This window comes from Zingiber officinale, chromosome 4B (genome assembly GCF_018446385.1).
Source record: "Zingiber officinale cultivar Zhangliang chromosome 4B, Zo_v1.1, whole genome shotgun sequence".
NCBI lineage: Eukaryota > Viridiplantae > Streptophyta > Magnoliopsida > Zingiberales > Zingiberaceae > Zingiber > Zingiber officinale.
In genome coordinates, this window is record NC_055993.1 from 101,255,526 (window position 1) to 101,282,870 (window position 27,345).

Genomic DNA, 27,345 nt, shown 5'->3' on the forward strand with positions numbered 1-27,345 from the left:
TACTTGGACTTACACCCTTTGCCAAGATCACACTTGGACTTTCCAATTGCCTGGCTCCTCACCAGGACTTTCTCCTTTGCCAAGTTTACACTTGGACTTTCCAACTGCCTGCCTCCTCACCAGGACTTTCCACTTGCCTGGCTCCTCACCAGGACTTTCCAATTGTCTGGCTCCTCACTAGGACTTTCTCATGCCTAGCTCTTCACTAGAACTTTCCCGTTGCCTGGCTCCTCACCAGGACTTTCTCCTGCCTAGCTCGGCTCTAGGACTTTCCAAATACCTAACATCTAGTTAGGACTTTCCTAGTCAAGTCTCATGTCAACCTTGACCTACTTGACTTGTATTTTCATCAACCTGGTCAACCCTTTGACCATCTCCATAACCGGACGATTGCTCCAGCAATCTCCTTATATTGTCAAACATCAAAACTCAAATCTCGACTCAAGCTTGACTCAACTCAAGCTTAGTCAAACTGGTCAAACTTCTCCCCCTTTTTGATGTTTGACAATACCTCTAAGTTAAGCTAAATCTCATAGCCTTAACCTCTTCTTTATACCAAGGCTAAATCTCATAGCCTTAACCTCTTCTTTATCACAAGGCTAAATTCCATAGCCTTAACCCTTTCATGACAAGGCATGAATGAAGGTTTCCTTCATTCTCTCCCTTTCCTAGAGGGCAAACTCTCCTTGCTTGGGATGAAGGCCTAACTTAACTTTCCATTCTCCCCCTTTGTCACACATCAAAAACTGAAAACAAACTCTTTTCCATAAGAGTTTACTCTACGTTGTTGACAACCTCATATGTTGTTAACAACCCCACAATGAAGATCTCATATTCTTCATTGTCGCCTAAGCTCCCCCTTGAGCTTTACTTCACTTCATAATGCTCATCCTAGAACATGCATCAACTTCCCAATGAAACTCCCATTCATTGTATTCAATGTTCCCCCTTGAACAGTAATCTTCTTTTCAATGCTCATCCAAGAACATTTTTCACTTTACCAATGAAGGTATGATCCCCTTCATTAACCCAATGCTCCCCCTTGAGCAGTAAAGGAGTAGCTCCCCCTAAAAACATGGTCAAACTTTTGTCATTGCACCAACAATGACTTGGAGTTCCTACACAGTCAGGAAAACTAAAACTTGAAGTTTTGAGGTTCAAAATTCAATAATGAAACTAAACCCCAACCTAAACTTCACCTAAGTCTACCTTAACCAATCCATACTTGCTTTCATCATGAAAGCTCCCCCTAAATGTATACAAGTGTATTCCAAAGGGTGAGGAATGGTTATTGGAACTTGAAGTGGCTTAAAGTGTTGAAATCAGACTTTTCAGGCCAAAATCAAACTTCCCAATTGATTGAAGTTGGGATTCAATCGACTGAAATCACTTCAATTGATCCATTGATCGATTCCGCAAGCTACTACTCGCAAAAAATCCCTCTGAATCGATCCATTGATCGATCCATCCTGGATCAATCGATCGGCTGATCGATTCACTGACCTTCTGTTCGTCGGAATTGGTTTCCCAATCGATCGACTGATTGATTAGGTTTCTAATTTCTTGAAATTTAGTTTCGGCGAAATTCAGAAACTCCCAAAAAATTCTACAAAATTTTAAAAATCATGAAAATTCATGTAGATATTATTTAGAATATATTCTATTAAGGAAAAATAGTTTTCTATGAAAATACTTCCTATTTTCAATGATTGAAAAAAAATTGAAAACTCTTGAAAACTTCAATGTTTTATCTTAGTTTGTGTCTAACTTTTCAATGATAAATACTATCAAAAGATAGTCTTCACCAAGGTTTTCAAAAGTATTTTAAAACCATTTTAAAAAAACTAATATCCAACCATGTTCTTTGGGCTCAATGCACATGACTTGTGCATTAGCTTTCCTAATGATTGGAAGACACATAACTATGTGTTTTGATGAACCTAAAACTCAATAAGATGCACTAAATCAACATCTTGAGTTTTGTTCACCATCCTAACATCTCACTTGTATCTAATGTGTACTAAAACACATACAAGTCACCTTACGGTTCTTTGTAAGATGTAAATTTTGTTTTGCCCTAAACGAAGGGATCATGCATATCTATCTAGGCATTATGAGACTTATGATCATCCACCTAGGATGTCATTTGGCATAATCTCACTTGTTGGGATATTTACCATTCATAATAAATTCCTTTTGTCCTTAATTACAAGGAAATTGACATGATGCATGATGATTAATGACATACATCAAAATAAGTAATTTTCAAAAGAAAAGCATGCTATAGCTACATGATGTATGTATGATATGACATGATATTTTTGGTGTTTTGTATAATAAACATGAATGCTACGCATGATGTCATGACATATGATAGGCAACCAATCATGACACTTTAGCATAAGTAAAATATACCTAGATAATCTATCTAAGTATCCTTAATTCTTAGCTAGACCTTAAAATTAACCTAGATTGCCTATTTCTTAAAGAAATGTCAAAACCCAACTTGGCATGTCTTTTACCCTTTCTTATTTGTGCCAATTGAAATTAAGAATTAAATCCTCAAAAATTTGTTTGGCATATGTTACTCTCCCAAGGAGTAATCTTCTTAGATTTAAGACTTAGATTTGCTCTTAACTCTTAAAGAAGTTATCTAAGTCCTAACTTCACATTTCTTTTGCTTTCCCAAGTGTGCCAATTTAACCTAATTTCAAATCCTCAAAACTTGGCACCTTTTTGCTCTTCAAGGGTTAATCACATTTGATTAAAGCATGAGTTTTCTCTTGATTCCTTAAGAAAGTATCAAAATTCTAACTTAATTTTTCTTATACTTTTCTTAAGTATGCCAATTTAGATTAAGTTCAACTCTTCAAATTTTGGCACATATATTACTCTTTCAAAGAGTAATCCAATAATCCTTTTCATTTTCAAAGGTTAACAATAACCTTGAAATGCTCTTAAGTGTCAACTTTATCAAGGTTAGGTTAACTACCTTTCCAATTGGAGTTGACACTCTCTAAACCCATCTAGGGTGTAGAAAATATGCTCCTATGAACCCAATACCTATTGGTACTTCTTGGATGCTCTAGGTACTCACTAGGGATAGCTTCCCTAGATACCTTCCTAAGGGCCTTTCTAGGCTTCTTAGAAGCATTGGTCACTTCTACTAGGTCACTCTTAGGGATAACTTCCCTTGTAACATTCTTTGTGACTTTGTTAGACTTCTTAGAAGTCTTAGTCACATTGGTCTTGCCAAAAGAACCTTTAGGGATTCCTTTCCTAGTATCCTTGACTTGACCTTTACACCTAGGGTTGGTCCCATAGGTATATGGAACCCTATGAAAAGAAGTCACATCCTTCTTGACTTTAGGTTTGTATCCCAAACCTCTATAGCCATTGGATGACTCTTGTCTAGCTTTTCCTAGGTTATGCTCATTTTGACCCCTAAGCATGTTTTCCATTCTTGCAAGAGTCCTTTCTAAATTATCAAGTCTTGACCTCAAGACTTGGTTCTTCGTCATTAAATCCATATATTTGGATTTTTCTTGATCCCTATGAGCATTTCTATATTTTGGCATATATCTATAATCCTTAGAGTTATTGCCTAAGATATTATCTACCTTCCTAAACTTAGGTGTGGTAGTTCTAGCATGAGGAGGAATGTATTTTCCCTTAACGTTATCATGCTTCCTACTTTCATGATAATTTACATTAAAATGATAAGGGTTATTTCTAACATACATTTTATCATGACTAAGAGGAATTGCACTATTAAAGGTTACCTTGGGTTTGCTCTTAGAAACTTCCCCTTGACTTGTGCTTCCTCCTTTGACTTTAGTTGTCTTCTTCCCTTTTGGACATTGACTTCGATAATGCCCATTTTGGCACAAGAAACACACAATGTGCTCCTTACTTTTGCGTTCCACGGGACCAACCACTTTAGGCTTCTCCGTAGCCTTGGTTGTCACTTGACCATTCTTCTTGGCCAATTTTGGACACTTGCTCTTATAGTGTCCATGTTCCCTACACTCAAAGCAAATGACATGATTTTTATTTTTAATTGAGGTTTCTATACCTTTGCTTGTAGGGATGATGCTTGATTCTCCATTTGATGTATCTTGAATTGTGGAGGTTGCATCATCTTCTTCTTCTTCTCCTTTTGAGGATGTGGGTGCTTCCACCTCTTCAACCCTTGAGAATGTGGATGTTTCCACCTCTTCCTCTCTTGAAGATGTGGATGATCTCTCCTCATCTTCCTTCTTCTCCTCTTTCTTTTCCTCCTCGAATGTTGCCCTCGTGTCAACATCGGATTGATCCTTCTCTTCTTGGATCAATGAACCCTTCTCCTTAGGCTCATCCACTCCTTGAAATTGAGTGGGGTTCTCATGATAGGCAATGACCTTTTTCCAAAGATCACTTGCACTCGTGCATTCACCTACACTCAAAATTATGTTAGAGGGTAATAGATTTAACAAAATTTTTGTTACCTCCTTATCCGCCTCCGCTTGCTCCCTTTGTTCCTAAGTCTAATGTCGAGGTCGGAGGCGCTTCCCCTTTATGTCCTTTGGAGGCTCAAATGGATCTTTCAATGCAACCCATTGGTTTCAATCCATTTGGAACCAAGTTTCCAACCTCATCCTCCAATAATTGAAGTATTCTTTGTCGTACGGAGGTGGAATTCGGATATCCCATCCGAGTGGTCCTTCAATCTCCATCTTCTTCTTCCTCTAGCTTCTTGCTCTCTTGGCGGTTAGTCCGTAGAAGAGCGACCTCGCTCTGATACCAATTGTTGGGACCGATGTGCCCGCTAGAGGCGGGTGAATAGCGTTTCGTCGCGCTTGCATTGGTTTGCTTCGTCTTGTTGTTGTGCAGCGGAATACTCGAAGACAAACACTCACAATGCTAACACCTACGATTTACTTGGTATCCACCTCAAGAAGAGGTGACTAATCCAAGGATCCATACACGACACGTTATCTCCACTAATAACAACTCCTTCTCGGTCGCAGCCGGAGGCGGAGAAGCCTCATACAAACTCACACACAACACAAACACAAATACAAGAAGAAACTCTAAGAATATAAGTGAATACACATTTCTTCTTGCTACTTGTTGTTGCCTCTTGAACCTTGAAGATGCTCCTCAAGTGCCTTTAAGAACTGGCATGAGTGCTGAAGAAATTGCTGTGAAGATCGCTGTAAGCTCGCAGGAAAAGATCGCAAAGATCCACGGAGAAATCGCTCTGCAACGGCTATATCCTGTGCTCCCAATCGATTGAAACCATCCTCAATCGATTGCCACGTCAGCGCCGCTCTATCGCAACCGTCCATCACCTGCATCCTGCGCAACGGTCGAATCCCAATTGATCAACCAATCGATTGGGATAGTCTGAATTGATCAACCGATCGATTCAGATGCTTTCTGTGTTCTCGCGATCGCACGAGAACTCCCAGCTCCAATCGATCGACCGATCGATTGGAGATTCCCAATCGATTGCCCAATCGATTGGGAAGGTCTCTGTGCTCGTGACTTATGCTCCCAATCGATCGACCAATCGATTGGGCCATTTCTTCCTTCGCAACACACTCCAATCGATCGGCTGATGGATTGGAACCTGGTTCAATCGATTTCCCAGTCGATTGACCATCCTGGACTTGACTCAATCTCAAGTTCAAAGTCTCCAACCCAACTCTCGGTCAACCGTGACCTGTTGGGTCTCTATGCCTAGCATTTGGCCACACCCGACCAACCTCGAACTAGCCTTCTAGTCTCCTCCATCAGCCTTGTGTCCCTCAGATATCTCCCCATCCTGCACCCCTTGCCTTCAGAAGCTTCTTTCGGCCTCATCTTAGTTGTCAGATTCTCCTTGCCAAGTCACACTAGGACTTACCTTGCCAAGATCACACTTGGACTTTCCAATTGCCCGTCTCCTCACCAGGACTTTCTCCTTTGCCAAGTTCACACTTGGACTTTCCAACTGCCTGCCTCCTCACCAGGACTTTCCAATTGCTTGGCTCCTCACCAGGACTTTCTCCTGCCTAGCTCCTCACTAGAACTTTCACGTTGTCTGGCTCCTCACCAGGACTTTCTCCTTACTAGCTCCTCACTAGGACTTTCCAAATGCCTAACATCCAGTTAGGATTTTCCCAGTCAAGTCTCCTGTCAACCTTGACCTACTTTACTTGTATTCTCATCAACCTGGTCAACCCTTTGACCATCTCCATAATCGGACGATTGCTCCAGTAATCTCCTTATATTGTCAAACATCAAAACTCAAATCCCGACTCAAGCTTGACGCAACTCAAGCTTAGCAAACTGATCAAACTTGATCTAGGGAAATTGCCCCAATATAATCTACGGATCTGCAACTTCAGACTGTGAGTTAAACTTCATTGATGCAATTGTTTTTTTAAGCCAAATTAATTTTAGTTTAGTTTGGTTGATGGTCTGGTGTAGCATGTATCAATTTTTTACATTTAGTTAATATGCATTTCCAGAACTGATGGATACTTATCGAGAGAACGCCTATAAATTCTGTGCTTTGATTGAAAAGAAATTTTCAATTTTTTTCCCTTTTTGCAGGAAAGGAAAAGTGTTTAGAAAAATACGTTTAAGGATACATTAATCTAAAATCTCTTTTTTAGAGGTGAGATGAAATGAATTTAAAATTTATAAGGGACAACTAATATTTCTATTGAGTGGTTTGTGTCCTTGATTTGTTGCTTTGATTCTTTGTAACTCTTTAATTTGTTCCATCATATTTGTAAGAATAAAGTGGAAGAACTCTGCCACTACTACTGAAGCATCATTGATTATATTCGACTATTGTGTGGATATGAGACACAAACAAAGAACTCAATGGGAAAAATTCTGTAGAAATTGTTACAGCAATTGAACAGTTGATGAATATGAGTAAAGTACAAGTAATCAAGAAAAAACAGATGAATGTATCATCTCAATGAGCATCACAAGTTGAATGTTAAACCACACAAACGTTGAACTAAATATACAAGCTTGTGAGATCAATTACATTTTGGAAATTCTTATAGATTTGTTCGAATTAGTACCGAGACAAACCAATTATCAACAAGAGGAGAGGGGAGAGCTTGAGGAAGCTGCTGATGCACTTCAGATGTAGTCTTTGTTCATATTTTTCACCAGAAGCTACAATGCTTGTAGGTTTAGCGACAAAAGTGGAAGAAAAGTTTGATCGTCACCTAATTATTGGTAGCAAAATCTGCTCACTGTTAAATGTGGATCTGATAGACACTCAAGAAAATCAGCAAATTGCATGTTTTTTGCTTAATCACATTGAAAAGATGTATATTACCTCTGGGATGGATAGTCCATATGATGTTCTTTTTAAGACTATTAGTCACCCTGCAAACATTTCAAGAGTTCAGAAATGGGCAAGAAGATTAATTTACCATGAAAACAAATAATATAAAGTGAAAATAGATAAATATGCTCAGTACATTTTTGAAGGAAATATTCAAATAATAGAAGATGAGATTATACTATGCATAACCAACCATGACTATAACCTTAAGTCTCCCAAGAACATCATCAAATTTCAGTAATCCTTTTGCAACTTAAACAGAAGCATCAACCTCTTTAGAAATCAGTTGTGTTTTAGAAATGTGGAAACAACACCCAAGGTGAGTAATATCACGGTATTGGTTCTTTCTCTTTGTGGTTTATTTTCAAAATGAATGGAAACAAAAACTTAAAGCACAAAGATATGACCAGGTCTTGTGCCTGGTAACTTGACCTTTTGATGAATGGCCAGGTGTTATGCTTGGTATTATATATGATCATGTGGAACTCCAAAGTCTGCTGCTGACACAGTTGCAATTGACTTGAGCCTGAGGTGATACGTATAGAACACAAAATAACAACATGAAGGTTATTAAATAGATTAGAGATAAAATGGACACAAGCAATTTGAGAAAACTATGGTAAGTGATAATGAGGTAATTAAAAAAGAAAACATAAGATGCAGTATGAACAAAGTGATGATTCCTTGTTAGCATTAACACACCTCGTTCTTGTCCTCTTCATCTGTTTCAATATTAATGTCAGGGATATGGTTGATGTTAGACCAGTCCGGACCGATGTTCTCTTGGCAACGCTTCTTAAGCTTTGCACTACATCCAGAAATCGTTAGTTGCTCCAATGAGGCAGGCATCCTCGGCAGTGACTTGAGTTCTGGTGCAGAATATATTGTAAGAGCCTTGAGCGATGAAAAACTCTCCAAACTTGCAAGTAAAGATTGTAGATGAGGCATCCGCTTCAATTTTAGAACTTCCAGAGACTCCCGATATTGCAACAACCACTCCTCTCTCTCTTGAGGTACCAAGAGATTATCTTTTTGGTTTTGGATAGAAATAGTGTTTAGCCTTTCTAGAATGGGCAAAATGGGTAGATAGAAGATGTTGTCGATCTCAATCTTTTCAAGTGAAGGTAATGTTCCCTTCTTTATGTTTGTGGCACCTTGTTTTGTTTTTGTTGCAGGATTTTGTAGAGTGGAAAATGTTATAGCGAGTAATTTGGGGCAACGCTCAATATGCAATTCTCTGAGGGAGGTAAGTGTTGTCAATGACTCCAATTCACATAATTCTTTACAATCAGAAATATCCAATATCTGCAATGCTATCAGATTATGCAGATACTCTATGTTGGGAAGAGACACCAAATGATGGCAACCTGATATGTCCAACCTTTCTAGGGAGGTAAGGCCATGAAGACATCGACCCAATGACTCTTGTGAAATATCTGAGTTTGTAAAATATAGGTATTCAAGGGAGGAGGGAAGGATGCTAGCAGCTTTATTACTTGTAGAGTGATCAAAAACTGAGGAAGATGATACTGCATGTTTCCTTGTCTTGTCTTTGAAAAATTCCTGTGACTCAACCTCAGAGAGGAATTTTGGACAATTATAAATGTCTAGATGTTTAAGAGATTTTATAATATATAAATCTCCAGGTGAAGTCAAGGCTTCACCCCTCCAAATATTTAAGCGTTGAAGTTTAGTTAGATGTTCCAGCTCATTTGCTAAAGGAAGTGATGTCATGCCCCGTGAACAACTTAAAGACAAGTTAGTGAGCGAAATAAGACCTTGTAGATAACTTGCCAAATATTTGTGTTCAACAAGAATTCCTCCAAGTCCAAGTTCTTTCAGTGATGACGGAAGGAGATTATCATCCTCTTCACCAATTGATCCAATCTGTACAATCCCTGGGCATTTATAAATATCAAGGGACTCGAGGGACATCATCGGCTTAAATCCTCCAAATGTCCTAGAACCATTAGAACACATGTAGGACCGTGGAAGAGCTTCTAACCCCAAATTTCGCATGTGGAGTTTCTCTATAGACAACGGAAGGTCCGGAATTTTCTTTAGTCTGGGACAGTCATGAATTTCAAATCTTTTGAGATGAGGGAACCATATATAATCATCCGCACCATTCCATTCCTCCCAGAGCGGAAGGTCATAAAATACAAGATTCTCTAAAACTGGAAAGTGTATGTCCATCTTATTGGAGAAGTGGCAACCCAAACTTCTTATAGCTTCCATGCCATTCAATCTTACAAACTTAAGGCAGGGCAACTTCCATAGAGGGGGCAACTCTTCCCAACTTGTACAAGAATCTAATTGAAGAACTTCAAGCCGAGAAAGAGATGGAGTATCCATCCACGGTGCAAGCCTAGCACCGCTATAATGTCTAATGTAGAGTTCTCTAATCGTGGGAGGGGGTCGTAGAGCCACGAGAACCTCCTGTTGATCAAAGTCAGGATTACTACTTATTGGCCAATAGTCCAGTGCTAGTCTTGTCAGATAACTTTTCCTGACCAAGTTAACCTTATTGGTCTATTCAAGACTCTGTATATTGGAAAGTTGTCTAATAATTAATTCACGGAGATTATCCATATTCATCAACTCATCAATTCTATATTTGGGTTCTGTGCCCACCGTGAAGCATAATTCCTGAAGGGATGTTAACTTTCCTACTTTTGCCACCGAGAGAAATGCATCGTTATCCACTTCATATAAATGTCTTAAGTTGGTCAACTTATTTACCTCTTTTGCCAGAATGACATTGTATCCAATTAAAACTTGTAAGAAGTAGAACTTACATTTTGATATTTATGGTGGTAGCAAAAGACCTGTCATTTCAAGAAATCGTAGTTTTAAAAAGTCATTGATGCTTTTCAAACACTGATAAGATGATCTGGAATAATTAGACTCCATAATCAATACCCGAATTCTTCTTGATGATTTACAGGCATATCGAATACAATCATCAAGTTTTTGAGGATCCCCGTGATAGTTTATCCAGAGTGTTCTCAAGTGCTTGAGTTTGCTCACTATTTTAGCTAGATCATGGAGTTGAGCATGGGAACCGGTAACATATATATGGCGGATGACATTATTGTCCAAAATGTGACTTGGAGTGTCATGCACAATTCTACAACATTCATAGCGTGAGACATGACAAGCAAGACCGTTCAACATATCATGCATGGTATAAAAATCTTCTTTGAAATCATAGAGAGAATATCTTTGGCAAAATAGCATTTGACTGCGACTCAGACTCCGACTATAGGTATGCACATCAAAGAAAGATTTGTTGCACAATATATCAAAGCAACGGTTAGCTATGTCCTCCTCATCCAAGCCATCCTCTAATTCATCCTTGTAAATTAGGTCTGCTGCCACCCACATGCACACTAGCTTTTGCTTTTTGAATTGGTAATCTTGTGGAAATATGCTGCAGTAGGAAAAACATCGCTTCAAGCGTGGTGGAAGCATCACATAACTGAGTGTTAGAACTGGATTGAATTCATATTTTGAATCAATTGGCATTTGCCATAATTCACTTCTTGAAATACTCGTCCAGTGATCTGCTTCTAGTTTACTGTTCAACGCTCCTCCAATTGACTTTGCTAGAAGAGGTACACCTTTCAATTTCTCCACTATTTCTTCACCAATTTCTTTAAGAAGCGGGAATTTATTTGGGTCTTCACCAGAAAATGCATGCTCATAGAGGAGTGAACGACATTCATCATTTGACAAGCCCCGCAATATCATTGGCTCCATTGTGCTTCTGATTACTTTTGAGATCATTTTCGCAACTGATCTCAATCTAGTTGTTAATATTATCCAGCTTCCCTTTTGGCTATATACCAACGGAGCACATAGTTTCTCCCACTCTGTTTGGTTATTGTCATCCCAAACATCATCTAGGACAAGTAAAAATCTTTTGGAATGTAAAATCTTCTGGAGCTTCACCGGTAGGCGTTCCAATGGCCCAGATTCAGATCCGCCAGTTTGATACTCTAGAATTTTCTTTATAAGACTTGATGCATTGAGATCAGGTAAGGAGTCACATACCCAGATTTTGATGTCAAAGTGTTTTTTTTTCACGTTTTCAAAATGATGAAAGACTTGTTTAGCGAGCACAGTCTTCCCCATACCACCAATCGCTACCAAAGGCAGGCAATGCACACTCTCATTGATCCACATTTCAGATTTTTCCACTGACTCTCCTAGCAAATACTGGATGATTTTTCCTTTTTCGTCCTCACGTCCCTTGAATGATAATACAGGCAAAGGATTGGTGATTCTACTTGAATGATAATACCGCATTTGTCCAGTTCCGATGCCAACTGTTTGCGTCACCAGTGCCAAAAAATTCTGGACATCTGAAGCAAAGGTGTTCAAATTCTTCACGCATGCCCTTAATCTTCCAAGAACATCATCAAATTTCAGTAATCTTTTTGCAGCTTTAACAGAAGCATCAACCCTTCTAGAAAGCCTACTTTTGTCACTGTTAGCTTTCTTCTCCAGTTCAATATATTCCAGATCATCCAACACATCCTCAGCCTCATCGATCCCATTCCTGAACTGCCACAGCCACTTGATTAATGCTGGATTAGAAGATTCATACATAGTTAACCTAGGTTCGGCAAAGTCAACAACTGCTTGAATCTGAGGAAGTAAGCGTCCGAGGTTTTGCAATTCTCCTTGCAAGTCAGTTTTCCAGTAGTACTGATCTTGCACATAACCAGTGGCTGCATCAATTAGTTTATTGATGACATAACTTGCACCTGCCTTCTCCAGTATTGGCGAGACTATGTCCATAACTGCTGCTATTGATCAATGATTTTAGATAAATTAGATATTGTTTCGTCTATTAAAAGAGACATAGTAGCTGGGATCTCAAAAACAAATCTGCAATAGAAACAGTAAAGGGACAAAAGGAGAACATCTACTTGTTAACCAAAACTAAACTTGTTCAGACAACTAACTTTGGTCACCAGGAACAAAAGGTAAATGAACAAACAATGCTTCAGCTATCGATCGATGATTTAAGATAAACTAGATATTATTCGTGATCTTCAACTTCCTAAAAAAACATATATAATAACTGAGATCTTAGAGAAAAGAAAATTAGTATAACACAAACAGAAAAGGGATAAAAGAGGAATATATCAGATCTGCTTGTTCACAATTAAGCTTGTTCAAATAATAAAAAGAATAATAATAAGTAGACTTGTTCAGACAACTTTCCTCTAATCTGCAGCAAGAAAAAGGTAAATTGATATCGATCATTAGACAACCGAGAGAGAAAGAGAAAGAAGCTAAAGAAAAAATTGACCAAAAACAAGGTAGAGAAGAAGAAAGTTAGCTTGATTACCTGGTTGAAGTTGTACAGAGCTCGAATGCTATTCTGTTAGATATGCAGAAAAACCAAAAAGACGAGTTGACTTTCTAGGTAGATGTTGCCTGCACTTTCCTATCCATTAACCAAGAAGACGAGTTGACTTTCTGCGTAGATGTTGTCTGCACTTTCCTGTCAATTAATTGGATCTGCATTAGAATATGACCGTCGAGATCATATTCAGGAGCCATTAAGATATACATTAATTGGATCTGCATTAGAATAGGACTGTCAATTAATTTCCTGTCAACCGAGACTATTTTGGTGACTTTTATATATATATTTATTTATTCAAAATAGTAATTTTTTTAACTCATATTGTATCAATTTATTTTATTTTATATATTACTCTATTTTTAAGGTATTTACTTTTCTTCAAATTCTCATTCAGTAGGAAGATTTTGGAGGGGAGGAGCTATGAATTTTAATGCCCACCTTTTAAGTTATGAGAACCAACAATCGTCATTTTATTTTTAAGTCAAATATTAGGCAAAGATTAAAGCTATGTTACAATACTATTAGCTATATTTCACTCCCCACGTTGTTGATTTAAAATCCATGGTAGCACGTTTTTAGGTTATAGAAGGGAGAGATAGTATCAAATTTTTGAACATTATATATATATATATATATTAGTACTCATATCTTATCTGCAATTATTATAGTTATTCAAAAATTAAAATTTTTTCGCTCATAACGTATCGATTAATTTTATTCTATATATTACTCTATTTTTTATGGTATTTGATTTCCTCAAATTCTCGTTCAATACGAAGGTTTGAGAGTAGAGGAACTGTAAATTCTAAACAACACCTTTTAAGTTAGGAGAACCATAAACCACTATTTTATTTTTAAGACAAATACTAAATAGAGATTAAGGGCCACGTTGGGCCTGATATGGTATCATATTAGGCCCAACAGAAGCTGATTTTTTTTTTCAAAACTTGCTACCACCCCTAGAGAGCTGTAAATCATGTTTTGCTAGCACCGTTAGAGTCCTTGAAACTCCAGAATCCCACTCGAACTAAAATAGGTCCAATCAGAAGTGTCTAGGTCCATCAGTGAGTTTTGATCTGATGGCCCTACCCTACTTGGATTTACTTGAAATCACCTTCCCTGTGAAGGTTTGAGAGGGGAGGAGCTATATATGGTGTCAAAATTTATTTATACACCCTGAATTAAAAGTTCTTGCTCCGTGCCATTTGGCACATAACAGGTGAAGCTTGGAGTTACCAGGATAACAATTTTTTTTTTACTCAAACCATATTTACTTTGGATTTGCATATTTACATGCCTAATTTAAATTTCGATGTAAACATTGTACCACTGTATTATTCTTGTGACAGTTTAGTGTACCCTTCTCATATCATACATACCATTGTATTAAACCACATAGACTACATACACACATATAAAACTACAAACACTAAGTAATTGTACCTTTACATTGCCCACCAACTTTTTACCTTACAACACTAAGGCTATTTAATCCAATGTTTTACAAAACTTATCCCTCAAAATTGATTTCATGTCTCATTGCTTGAAGTCCATCTTCATTCCGTACAGAATACATCGAATGTATTGGATCACAAAGAAACCGCAGTCAAGGCTGCAATATAAAATCACCAATTTAATGTTGAATATTTTAAATCAATATTTTCTATTCACACTATTTGCTCAACTTACCTGGCTTATTGTTGTGGACATTCTATTGTACAAGACATCCATTGATCGAATGGGCGATGCCTTTCAAATTTTGGATCAATAGCAGCAAGATGCTCACGACTATACAGCTTTAAATCTAATACCTGTAAGATTGAGGAGGAAATTTAAATTCGACATTAACTAGCATTTATACTACAATACAAACATACACATGAATATTAGATGCTCACCGCTCATCAAATTAATAGCTATATTTTTTTTCCACTTGTTAGAGAATTGTAATGATTAAACGTCAATGAATAGGTGTCGACCACCAACAAGTGGAAGTGTACATTATCACTGCACAATGGTATAAAAATATGCCTAGCCTCTTCATCTTCTGTATCTGTCTTTATCAGTTGTTGGAAGGCAACCTTGCTTGAGAATTTTATTAATGACTACAAAAATACAAATTCATACATACTTAACCATAATACAATGTATTCAAATTTGAACTATTCTCAAATAAATTTCTTACTGTGAAGAAGGTTGAACAATAAATAAACTTGTTGTATGTCCTACCAGACGAGGATGCCCCCTTAAATAGAATCTTACAATATGTGTCTATTACCTCCCAATTTGTCAACATCTCTCTATTCACACCAGATAAGAGGAAATACACATTTAAAGCAAAGGATGACTCCTCCCAAACGAATTCATTTGTAAACCTATAAATTAGAGCAATGATTATAATTCACATAATTTAATTATAGAACCATATAATCATCTAAATTAGAAAAGCATATAATTGTCTTAACTTATAAATTAATTACATCAACTATGTAATTCACATACTTTAGTTTCTCCAGCACTTTTAACAAGTATGTCATATCTTGATCTTGTTTTTTTTCTTCGAATTCTTAAATTGCTTCTTCACAAACTATGTCCATCAACATAAAAGAATTTTAAATAGTGAATTAAATCAAACAAATTACTATAAATTTAGCAAATATCTACTTACAGCAATGGCTTGTTTCGTCATTTGGTTTTGTGAAGCAATCCTATCTGCATCATTCTCTACCTCTTCTTCAGATTCATCTTCCTTCAATTCTACAATCTCTCTTTCTTCTTCCATATCATCCACATTAATTTTCTCTTTCCCCTACTCCAGCACATCATGTTCCTTTAAACTTTTTTCCCCTCTCCTTGTCTTGAAACGTTCTCCGCAGGCTCACATATTTGTATATTTCTCCGTTGCCTCTTAGATAAAATTTGGAGCCACAATGGACTATCAATTGGAGTATCTCAGTAATTATAGCGACTTCTGTCACGTCCTCTCCTACTTCCAGTTGCAAAAGCTACTGGTTCGCATTAAGGATCGTCTACAGACTCGCTATATTGCGATTGCATGCCTTTATTTTCTAATATTTTAAGTAAGTCTTTCACCCCTATCATTCAAATGCATGTTTTTCATTGTTAGCTCCTTAATTCTGTTTGATTGAATAATGCAATTACAACATTCCTTATTACTTTGCCTTCCTTCTTCATTTTCTTCAAACTGTGATGTGATCATTTCACGTGTAATGTCATCAACGTCAACAAGGTTCTCAACCAATAATTTCTCATATTGGGTAGGGATTAGGTCGATCAGAATCTGTCAAAATATTTAAACACATGTTTAAAAAATTCCTTTTAACCAAACTAAGGTCATAGTAATTAAAATTTACCTCTTCAGATGAGACTCGATCGAACAAATCCCTCACCTTACTAATATGTGAAGGAATATTCCTCCACTTATTTATTCTTGCTCCTTCTATTTTGTATGATTTTTGGATTGGAACATGCTCCAAAAACCATGCCTGATTCACCATCACAAGTGTTAACTATTCATACATGTCCGCAAATTTTTGTTAAATTTACCATCATTTTTAAACTTAGTGCCAAAAAACCAGCAAACCCCTTTAGGTAAGAGAGGTTAGTGTTAGAATGTGTTGTCCGAGTTGAAGAAAATATGTCCCCAATCTTAGGTAATTGTGGAGCCATAAATTCATGGATAGCTTCAACCCAGTTGAATCTAGCAAGATTCTCATGATCATCTACTATATCTATAAGACATAAGGGAACCTTATATGTACTAGAAGAAAATAAGACACAAACAAATATATACAAAATATAGAATTTGCAAAATGATAAAACATCATCTTCTCCTTCAACGCGATTGCCATAAAATTTAAGCAACTCCTCAATTCTTGATCTAGTAACTTCTTTTTTGTTTGAGAAGTATGTTAGAAAGAGGTCACCGCATGCTTTATTTGAATTGATCGGAATCGAAGCTCCTCGGTCTGCAATACCAAGCAGCAGTGAAACGTCTCTTCTTGTGAAGGCAATCGGAACGTCTGACCAAGTTAAATGATTAGTTGACATCTACCAACATATACTTAAATATTCGCCACACGGTGGGCCTGATACGATATCGTATCAAGCCTAAAGCCCCTCATTTGCAATAGAAACCCACTATCAGTGCCATTAGCTGACAAAAATATTCATCTTTACAAAATATTGGCTTTTACTATACAACTACTTCGTAATAAAATTACATTGTACCTGAGAATCTGAAGGTTTGAGTACTTGAATCCCAATTTTGAAATATATTGGCCAAAATATCACGGATATGCTGCATATCTTGTATGTCCAAAAAAGTACTAAAGGGTGACTGTTTGATCAATGCTATATGTCGGTCATGTAAAATCACAGATCCATGATGTCTTCCTTTCTTTGTGGATGCTTGAAAAAAACTTTTAAAGTGACCTAAGACACTGTTCCAATGCAGCTTCAGTCCAACATCCACTGAATCCTAAATTATGAAAATTTAAAAATTTTAAAATCATTTTCGTTGAGCTTTTCAAAATCACAGAGTTTTAGATTAACAGAGTTTAGAAAGGCAATACCTTTACAGATAATTCAAGTGGAGAGGACGATACACCCGATCCCCTTCTTTGCGCCATTATGAAAGAATATTATTGACAAAACCCCTAAAACCCTACACCTGAGCCTCGCAAACATTGGATTTTTAGGTCTAAATGCTAGATGTCGATTGATCAAGGTACAAAGACATTACGTAGGGTTTCACTAGGGAGACGATTTCGCCACAATATTGGAGCTGCAATTGGAGACTTACGAAGAACACCCAAGCATGCTCGAGTTGACAGACGGAGGGAGAAAAATGATCGCACTATTATTTTTAAATCAAAATAATTCAAAATGTGGTTCAGATGCCTGAAAAATCACAACGAAGGAGGGGAGGTTGGCAGGAGGGTTAAAATGTGAATTCCACATGACTTGACTACGTCCTTTGGTAAATATAAAATTACGATATGCCTTTTAGTAAATATAATATTCAAGGAACGCCTTTTGATAAATTACCGGAAACTTAAAGCACAAAGATATGACCAGGTCCATTGCTTGGTAACTTGACCTTTTGATGCATGATCAGGTCCTGCGCCTGGTATGATATATATATATATATATATATATATATATATATGAGATCATGTGAAACTCCAAAGCCTGCTGCTGACACAGTTACAATTGACTTGAGCCTGAGGCGATGAATATAGAACACAACATAAGTAACATGAAGATTAAATAGCCCAGAGAATAAAATGGACACAAACAAGTTGTGAAAACTTAGTCCATGGCATGGTAAGTGATAATGAAGAATTTTAAACACAAGATGCAGTATGAACAAAGTGATGATTCCTTGTTAGCATTAACACACCTCGTCCTTGTCCTCTTCATCCGTTTCAATATTAATGTGAGAGATGCGGTTGATGTTAGGCCAGTCCAGACCAATGTTCTTTTGGCAACGCTTCTTAAGCTTTGCACTGCATCCAGAAATCGTCAGTCGCTCCAGTGAGGCAGGCATCCTGGGCAGTGACTTGAGTTCTAGAGCATAGGATATGCTAAGATGCTTGAGTGATGAAAAGCTCTCCAAACTTGCCGGTAACAATTGCAGATGAGTCATCCGTACCAATTGTAAATCTTCCAGAGACTCCTGACATTGCAGCAACCACTCCTCTATCTCAGAAGATAAACAAGCCGTTTTGTTTTGGATAGAAAGGGTCTTTAGCTTTTCTGAAATTGGTTAAATTCGTAGATAGAAGATGTTGTCGATATAAATCTTTTCAAGTGAAGGTAATCTTCCCTTCTTTTGTAGAGTGGAAAATGTTGTAGCGAGTAATTTGGGACAGCGCTTAATACTCTGAGGAAGGTAAGTGCCGTCAATGACTCCAATTCTCATAATTCTTTACAATCATAAATATGCAATGTCTGCAACGCTGTCAGATTATACAGATAGTCTTTGCTGGGAAGAGACACCAAATGATGACAATCTGATACGTCCAACCTTTTGAGGGAGGTAAGGCCTCGAAGGCATCGACCCAATGACTCTTGCGAAATGTCAGAGTTTTTTATTAGTAGGTCTTTAAGGAGGGAAGGATGCTAGCAGCTTTATTACTTGTAGATTGATTAAAAATTGAGGAAGATGATACCGCATGCTTCCTTGTATCGTCTTTTAAAAATTCCTGTGACTCAACCACAGAAGAGAGGAATTTTGGAAAATTAAAAATCTCTAGATATTTAAGAGATTTTATAATATATAAATCTCCATGTGAAGTCAAAGCTTCACCATCCCAAATACTCAAGTATTGCAGTGCAGTTAGATGTTCCAACTCATTTGCGGAAGGAAGTGATTCCATGCCCGATGAACAATATAAAAACAAATTAGAAAGTGAAGTAAGATCTCGTAGATAACATGTCAAATCTTTGTGTTCAACAAGAATTCCTCCAAGTATAAGTTCTTTCAGTGATGATGGAAGGAGATTATCATCCTCTTCCATTGATCCAATCTGTACAATCCCTGGGCAATTATAAATTTGAAGGGATTTGAGCGACATTTGAAATCCTCCAAATGTTCTAAAACCATTAGAACACTTGTAGGACCGTGGAAGAGCTTCTAACTCCAAATTTTGCATGTGGAGTTTCTCTATAGACAACGGAAGGTTAGGAATTTTCTTGAGGTTTGAACATTTTTTAATTTTAAAACTTTTGAGATGAGGGAACCATATATAGTCATTCGCACCATTCCATTCCTCCCAAAGGGGAAGGTCACTAAATTCAAGTTCCTCTAAAACTGGAAACTGCATGGTGACCTGGCCGGAGAAGTGATGACCCAAACTTCTTATAGCTTTCATGTGATTCAATCTTAGAAACTTAAGGCACAACAACTTCCATAGAAGGGGCAACTTTTCCAAACTTGTACAAGCATATAGTCTAAGAGATTCGAGCCAAGAAAGAGATTGAGTATCCATCCACGGTGCAGGCCTACCACCTTCATACCCTGTAATTATGAGTTTTCTAATTGTGGAAGGGGTTGTAGAGCCACCGGAACCTCTTGATGATCAATGTCAAAATTACTTACTCTATTCGAACAGAGTTCCAATCTTGTCAGATCTTTTTTTCTGACCAAGTTGACCATATTGACCTCCTTATGATGTTGCACATTGAAAAGTTGTGTAATAATTAATTCATGGAGATTATCCATATTCATTAACTCATCAATTCTATATCCGGATTTTATACCCACATGGAAGCATAATTTCTGGAGGGGTGTCAATTTTCCTACTTTAGCCACTGAGAGAAGTGCATCCTGAGGTACTTTGTATAAATATCTTAAGTTGGTCAACTTGTTTTCATCAGTTGCTAAACTACAGTTTTGGTGACCAATTAGAACCTGTAAGAAGTAAAACTTATGCATTGATGGCAATGGTCAAAGACTCGGAATTTCAAGAAATCGAATTTTTACAAAGTCACTGATGCTTTTCAAACACGGACCGGACTTCATAATCAATACTCAAATTCTTCTTGGTGATTTACATGTATCTCAAATAAAATCATCAAGTTTTTTAGAATTCCCATCACACTGTATCCAGAGGGTTCTCAAGTGCTTCAGTTTGCACATCATTTAGCTATATCATGGAGTTGAGCATCAGTACAGCTGGCAATAGATATATGACGGATGGTATTATAATCCAAAATGCTACTTCGAGTGTCATGCACAATTCTACAACATTCATACCGTGAGACATGACAAGCAAGACCGTTCATCATATCATGCATGGTGTAAAATCTTCTTCTAAATCATAGAGAGAATATCTTTTCCAAGTGTTATTGTAAACATCAAAGAAAGATTTTTTACACAACATATCAAAGCAGCAGTTAGCTATGTCCTCATTCGAGCACTCCTCTGATCCATCCGAGTAAATTAGGCCTACTGCCACCCACATGCACACTAGCTTTTGCTTATGGAATATGCAATCTTGAGGAAATATGCTACAATAGGAAAAATACTGCTTCAAGCGTGGTGGGAGCACCAATATAACTGAGTGTTAGAGCTGGAATGAAATTATATTTTGAATATGGTGGTATTTTCCATAATTCACTTCTTGAAATGTTCATCCAGTGATCTGGTTCCAGTTTACCATTCAACGCTCCTCCAATTGACTTTGCTATAAGAGGTACACCATCCAATTTCTTCAATATTATCTCTTCTCCAATTCTGTAAGTAGTGAGAATTTACTTGGGTCTCGACCAACAAATGCATGCTCATAGAGGAGTGAACGACATTCATCATTTGACAAGCCTCTCAATATCATTGGCTCCATTGTGCCTCCTCTGATTACTTTTGAGACCATATCTGCAACTGATCTTGATCTAGTTGTTAATATTATCCAACAACCCTTTTGGCCATATAGCAGTGGAGCACATACTTTCTCTCACTCTGTTTGGTTTTCATCATCCCAAGCATCATCTAAGTAAAAATTTTTTGGAAAATAACTTATTCTTGAGCTTCACAGGTATTAGTTCCAATGACCTAGATTTAGATTGGCGGGTTGAATACTCCAAAAAAATTTTCATGAGACTTAATGCGTGGAGATCAGGTAAGGAATCGCATACCTAGATTTTGATGTCGAAGTGTTCCTTCTTCACATTTTCAAAATGATCAAAGACTTGTTGAGCGAGCGAAGTCTTCCCCATACAACCTAATCCTGTATGAGAGTCGAGTCGACGGGCGTTGGGGAGATGCTGCTCACGTTGACTGGATGTAAACTGGAGATGACGTGGGCCTCCGACGAGCGAAACCTGCAACCACAAATCGTTAGTGCCGAGCCGGGGAAGGGCTCCCCAGCGATGACCCTCCGATGCTCAAGTCAGTGACCGACGGCAAGCGAATGGAGTGGAGAAGAGAAAAGAGCAGCAACGTAACTGTAACTACAGTCAAAAATGAACATATCTCCGTCGAAGTTTGGGGGTCCTTATATAGGACTTCGGAGAGATGAGTGCACGCTTCCCAAGGCATGCACGCTTCTCAGAACATACCTGGAAAGGATGTGTCAGAAAAGCGGGTCTAACGTCATACCTTAACAACTCGAGCATATCCCTAACGTGACAGTGGAAGCTTCCACCGTACGATTCTTTGTCTAACCATGCCACCTATCGGCGACACTGGTCCCTAGGAAGATATTCCCAACTGCTCCTTTTGTTCGTTATTGGACCGAGCGGGAGAGCCGCTCGGCCAGTCTGTCGTCCGGGTGATACCATGGTCGGGCCAAGCGTCCGCTCGGCCAATGGTCTGCTATCCGGCTCCATCCTAACGAGCGAGGGAGCCCTGACCGCTTGGTCGAGGCTGCGCCCATCATTTAACCGAGCGAGACGATCGCTCGGCCTTCGTTCTTCCATGCTTGAGCTTTTTGAGCATCCGAAGTTCGGTGTTTGGCCGAGCTGTCGAAGTGTCAGATCGGTTACTCTTCATGCCGACCGGGAAGGTGGTTCGCCCGATCGGTCGAGTTCCCAGGACGTTGACCACTTTGACTATGACCCTCCACGTGGCGATGACTTCTACAAGGCGGTCCCTACCCTTACCACCGGATCATGTGTCTCCCTCTCAAGTCTAGTCGAAGGAGGCTGTAAGTCCGATTGACTGGACAAGTAGTCTGATGACCGATTGGTTGATTAGTCAAGGGTTGGTTGTGTCCTGATCGGCCCACGTAGGGTTGATCTCCTAGGTCGTTCGACACCATGAGGATTTACACTTGGGAAATTTCTCCTTCGGCATCTTCGGAGGGGCGCGACCCGCACGGTCAATGCTGACGTCGCCCAAATCTCTTCGGAATTCATGTAAATCCAGCCATTAAGGTCTTCCTATCAATGAACGTCACGTGGCACTATTGTCGTCACCGCACGATCGAAGCGACAAAGGTGATGTGACGTTCGGCGGTTCAAATTCAACGATCGGATCTATGTTTTGGATTTTGTGCCCTAGATCAGACGGCTCCAGTCGATCGAACGTCCTCTTTATAAAGCCACAATACAGGCTTCTGCTCGATCGCTATTGTCTTCTCTGTGTGCTCCGGCGATACTGCGCGTGTCCAGTGCTCCGACGAACCTCGGCTTCTTCCCCAGCGATCCCCGTCTGTAAGCTCTTCGACCTTGCTCCTGCCTGATTCTTTTTCTTCAGTTGCTTCCTTGCTCCTGCTTTGGTGTTTTTTCGTCCATCTTCTTGTTTTTTTGTTCTCCGATGATGGTTAGTTCATCACAGCCATCCGACCCTGCTCCCGGCCCGTTGTACACCACCATGGAAACCCGGTTTGATGCGGGCAACACGGCGGGCCTCATAAATACCTTTGACATTCTCTCTGACCATGAGATTGTCTTGGCTTCTCCGTCCGATTTAACGAACAACCCGTCGATCGGCACGATCTGCTTGTTCAGGGACCAATTCGTGATTGGTCTCCGATTTTCGATCCACCCATTCATAATAGAAGTTTGTAATTATTTCCGTGTCCCGCTCCCCCAACTTGTTCCGAACTCCTTCCGTCTTCTGTGTGGCGTTGTCGTGTTATTCCGGCTGCACGACATCCCGCTTACTCCACAAGTGTTTCATTACTTCTATTATCTCAAGCAGTCTGAACTGGACACCTACCTCTTCCAGTCTCGGGTCAACTTGGTCTTTTTTAATAAAATGCCTACTTCTAATAAGCACTGGAAGGAGTACTTCTTCTTCCTGAAACTCCCCGAGCTGCCGAGCTTTCGCACAACCTGGCAGGTCGGGCTTCCACCTTGGCCGGATTTGAAGAAGTACAAGACCCGACCCGAATACCTCCATGCGGCGAACATGCTATCCTGCCAGAAGTTCGACATCAACAAGCTGCTGTCGGAGGGTGTTATGTACACGTTCGGGCTGAGCCCGATCCGAACGAAGCTCCCGAGCAGTCTAGGTATGAAATTTCTCTACATTCTTCCCTTGAGTCTAACTGATTCTTTCCTTCTTTTGCAGCTGACATCATGATGTGTGCTCGGGTGGTCGGTCTGATGAAGCTCAAGTAGGCCGAGATTGAGGTAGCATCAGCAAAAGAGATGGCGAGCCTCGGTCTGACTCCGGTCGGCTCTCACGAGGGTGAGAGCGAGGCAGTGCAAACTGAAGGAGAGGGTGCCGCCGGTCGAACGCTCCACACAGAACCAGCCGAGGATCTGCTTCCTTCTAGTCCCAGCCTGCCGCTCGGGAAGAAGGGTCGGGGTCTTTTGGTGATGTTCCCTTAATCGGGCGCAAGAGGCGCCGCATGACCACCCCCATCCCGTTCGGCTACTTCGGTGGTGCGCTCTCCCGGACGGGGTGGCACCTCCTCTTCGATCGTTCCTGAGATAGTCGAGGCCATTTTTTCCGGTCGGACCTCCTCGTTCGCTGATCTACCGCCTGAACCGATCGCAGTCCAACCACTTTCTTCTCTTCCTTCGGTTCGGTGGAGGGTCTTACGATCCGACATCCTTCCGGCCTTGGCCTCCCAAGCTTCTGGCCCCGCAGCTTCTTCTCAGTCAGCCCCGAGTGGACGCCGATCCGTGACTGCCATTCTCTACCTCCCAACGGAGGAGTTCCTAGCGGCCGACGATCAATCGCAGACTCCCGAACATTAGATACACATCCGTGGGCCGCTCGCTAAGGTCTGGGAGGAAGCCAGAGGGTGTGCTGCGATGATACCTCCCGGGTTGCTTGGCAGCAACCACATGCAAATGGCCACCGACGTAAGTTTTTTATCTATTCATGATTTGCCTTCGTTCGACATTAACACTCTTCCGTTCGGATGCAGCACTGGGTGGAGAGTGTGGTGGTGTGCAACCGTCTAGTGCTGGTGGAGGAGGAGCTTAAGAAGCTCAAGATTTCTGGTGGAGCTTCTTCCTCCCAAGGGCCTTCGATTGTCGAGCTGTAGGCCGATCTGGCCAAGACCAAGAAGCTTCTGGAGGCCGAGCAGAAGACCTCCTCTGATCGGGCGATCATGATGGGTCGGCTCGAGACCAAAGTGAAATCCTATGACCAAAAGATCGAGTTGGCTACCACCAGAAAAAATTGAGCTATAGCTGACCTGGATTTGAAGAACCAGGAAGCTCGCAACTTAGCCGAGAAGCTCAAGAAGGTGGAGAACCTTTTGGCTGTTGAGTAGGAGAGGCGTTCATCTCGGGAGACCGATCTTCAAGGGCAAGTGAAGGCCCTCAAGGATTCTCTGGAGACCTCCCATGCGGCCCTGAAGACTTACCAGGACGCTGAGCCGAGCCGCTTTACGGCCATGAAGCAGGGATACCTCCACTCAGACCAGTTCCTCGAGAAGGTGACTAGCCGGATTGTCCCCTCGTTTGAACTGGCCATTGACGCGACGATCATCCAGCTGAAGGCGAACGACCATCTCCCTGAGCCTTGCCTGCTAACGCTGTTGACCACGTCCAGCTCCTCAACTCTATTCCTGACGAAGCTTTTGATTACATCGAGTGAGGAGGGCTTCTGTAACTCGAGTGAGGAGGGATTCTGTAACAAAGTGTTGCATGTTTGACTGTCGTTCGGCTGCTTTTTTGTTCGTTATAAATGAAGTTGTTTGGCGGTTTGATAACCATGATTTTGGCTATATTATCTTGATTCATAATGCATGTTTTTAATGATATTTTCATAGCTTAAAGTCATATTTACTCTACATTTCATAATTTCATTTTATCTTGGACTTAATTGTAAATTGACTTATTATCATGGTATTTGGTGCTAATATTTAATTCTTATTTTGTAGACTTCAAAAGGGTCATGTACCCGATCAGATCATACCACACTTGGGCTTAAATCTAGGGCTAAACGAAGCGATCAAGCTTGGGAGCGATTTGGATCATCTATTGAAGATTGGATAGATCTACACCATCCATTGAAGATCTGGACAATCCGAACTAATGAGGGGCAGATCTCGTCCGTTGATGTAGATCCAGAAGTTTTGATCCAGATCTGGGATGTTTTCCACCATTGATCGAGGCTTGAAGATTCTGGACCGTCCGATCATATTTGAAAGGTGTATAAAACGTTTGAGAAGCTACAGTGCAAGCTCGGGCTTGACTTCGCGATTTTGTGCTACAGTGCTTCTTCTTCTTCGCGCGATGGTCGACGCTCCCGTTCCAAATTCTAGATCCAGATGCTAGCGTTCTTCACTGGCGGCGATTCCTGAGCTCCGGCGATCATCGTTCGAGGTCACAGAAGCGGCAAAGGGCATTCCCCAGTCTGCGATGTGTAGTTTTGTCCATTTCGTAATCCAGATTTAGGGGCATTCTCCGATCCGTGATTTCCATTATCATCGGAGCTCGAGAGCGTTCCCAGAAGCTCCGATCACACTCCCGTTTCTCCATTCCATGAGCAATTCCGGAATTGATCTGATCAATCGATTGGCGTGTGCAATTCCAGAACCCGGCGCTGTTTCTTCGTGCATTGTGGATTCCACTTGGGTGTGAGCTAGAAGGGCATTCTCTGAGGCTATGAGCATCCGGTCGGATTAGTTGGAAGCTCTAGATTCAAAGCCAACAGCTCGAGAGACGTTCCAAGTGGTTGTTCTGTTTCACGGCAGGGAGGAGAAGCTTGCGGCAAGGGTTTGTGGATGAGGAATGTTTACTTTGTTTGCAATTTACTTTGATTTGTTCTTGAACTTACTCATATCTTAAGATCTGATAGTTAGATTGCATGCTTGATTCTTTGTTTGCATTTTCCATTTCCATTAGAATGAATTTTCTTAGACAATCCCGGTTCTAATTTCTGATCTGCAATTCTGATATTTCAGATTTCTGTAATGTTAGTCAAGTTTAGTTTCTAACTTAGTTTGCAATCTAATTCTAGTTTTTAATTCCATGTTTCGGATTCTACAAGTTAAAGCTTAGTTTCAATTGTTCTATGGCTCGGATTTATTGTCACTGTTATGGAGATTTAATGTTGGATGTTAATGTGAGTTACTGATTGTTTACCTCAGTGAAAGGTTGTTGATCATGTATGAGATTGGTAAATTAGTTAAGTTGAAGAATTTGAATCAATGATGCTTAATTAGTTATGTAAGCTTGATGAGGTGGAGTTGAACCATGTTTAAATCAGTTATGAATCTTCTTTGATTTACTTTTGATCGTATAAGAATTCAGTTTGTAATGTTAATCAAAAGGAAGTGCTTAATTTACCTTGTTTACGAGAGAGTTAAACTTGAATCAATTCTAGAATTCATACACACTTACTAGTTATCCTTGGAAAAATACGACTTGAGACTCCATACTATACGAGTTTTCTTTAGTTAATTGAGTTCCAATCTTTAACAATTTGTGATGCCTCGTGACATGCAAAAAGGTCGACACCACGGTTCTTCACATATTTGCTTGCCTTCTTATTAAGCTTTCAGCCTATCAATCCCGGACGGGCGATACATATCCATTATTGAACTCATTAGGGTCATACCTCTGGAGTTTATTGTTGGTGCGGGTAGCACTAACGGTCTAACCCAGGTTTTGATGAATGACAAATAGGTTAAGTTAGTTGTGTTGTTGTCTGACACTTTGATCGAGTGTGCAGGAGAAGTCCAGACAG

At 39.7% G+C, this 27,345-nt stretch overlaps 2 protein-coding genes and 1 long non-coding RNA gene across 4 annotated transcripts in view; all 3 read right to left on the bottom strand.

The window, feature by feature from the left end:
• Positions 1-7,026: 7,026 nt before the first annotated feature.
• On the bottom strand, positions 7,027-9,694 carry LOC121975752 (disease resistance protein RGA2-like). Of its 2 annotated transcripts, none has more exons than XM_042527588.1 (4): positions 8,042-9,694; positions 7,772-7,865; positions 7,331-7,380; positions 7,027-7,217 (listed from the first exon to the last, which is right to left on the bottom strand). In XM_042527588.1, exons 1-2 carry the CDS (start codon positions 9,692-9,694, stop codon positions 7,815-7,817), a joined length of 1,704 nt encoding a protein of 567 aa, XP_042383522.1. In that variant the 3' UTR covers positions 7,027-7,217; positions 7,331-7,380; positions 7,772-7,814. The 2 variants fall into 2 exon arrangements, with proteins under 2 accessions (XP_042383522.1, XP_042383520.1); XM_042527586.1 differs by having other exon boundaries at positions 7,027-7,259.
• Positions 9,362-12,868, bottom strand: LOC121975751 (disease resistance protein RGA2-like). The gene is made up of 2 exons (XM_042527585.1): positions 12,702-12,868; positions 9,362-12,153 (listed from the first exon to the last, which is right to left on the bottom strand). The coding sequence occupies exon 2, from the start codon at positions 12,143-12,145 to the stop codon at positions 10,148-10,150; it is 1,998 nt and encodes a 665-aa protein (XP_042383519.1). The 5' UTR covers positions 12,146-12,153; positions 12,702-12,868; the 3' UTR covers positions 9,362-10,147.
• A 953-nt stretch (positions 12,869-13,821) lies between these two features.
• Positions 13,822-27,345, bottom strand: part of LOC121975753 — a 29,994-nt gene continuing 16,470 nt past the window's right edge. The window contains exons 2-3 of the long non-coding RNA XR_006110412.1: positions 14,412-14,533; positions 13,822-14,334 (exon numbers count right to left, since the gene is read on the bottom strand). This is a non-coding gene — a long non-coding RNA (uncharacterized LOC121975753). The remainder of the gene's footprint in view (positions 14,335-14,411; positions 14,534-27,345) is intronic.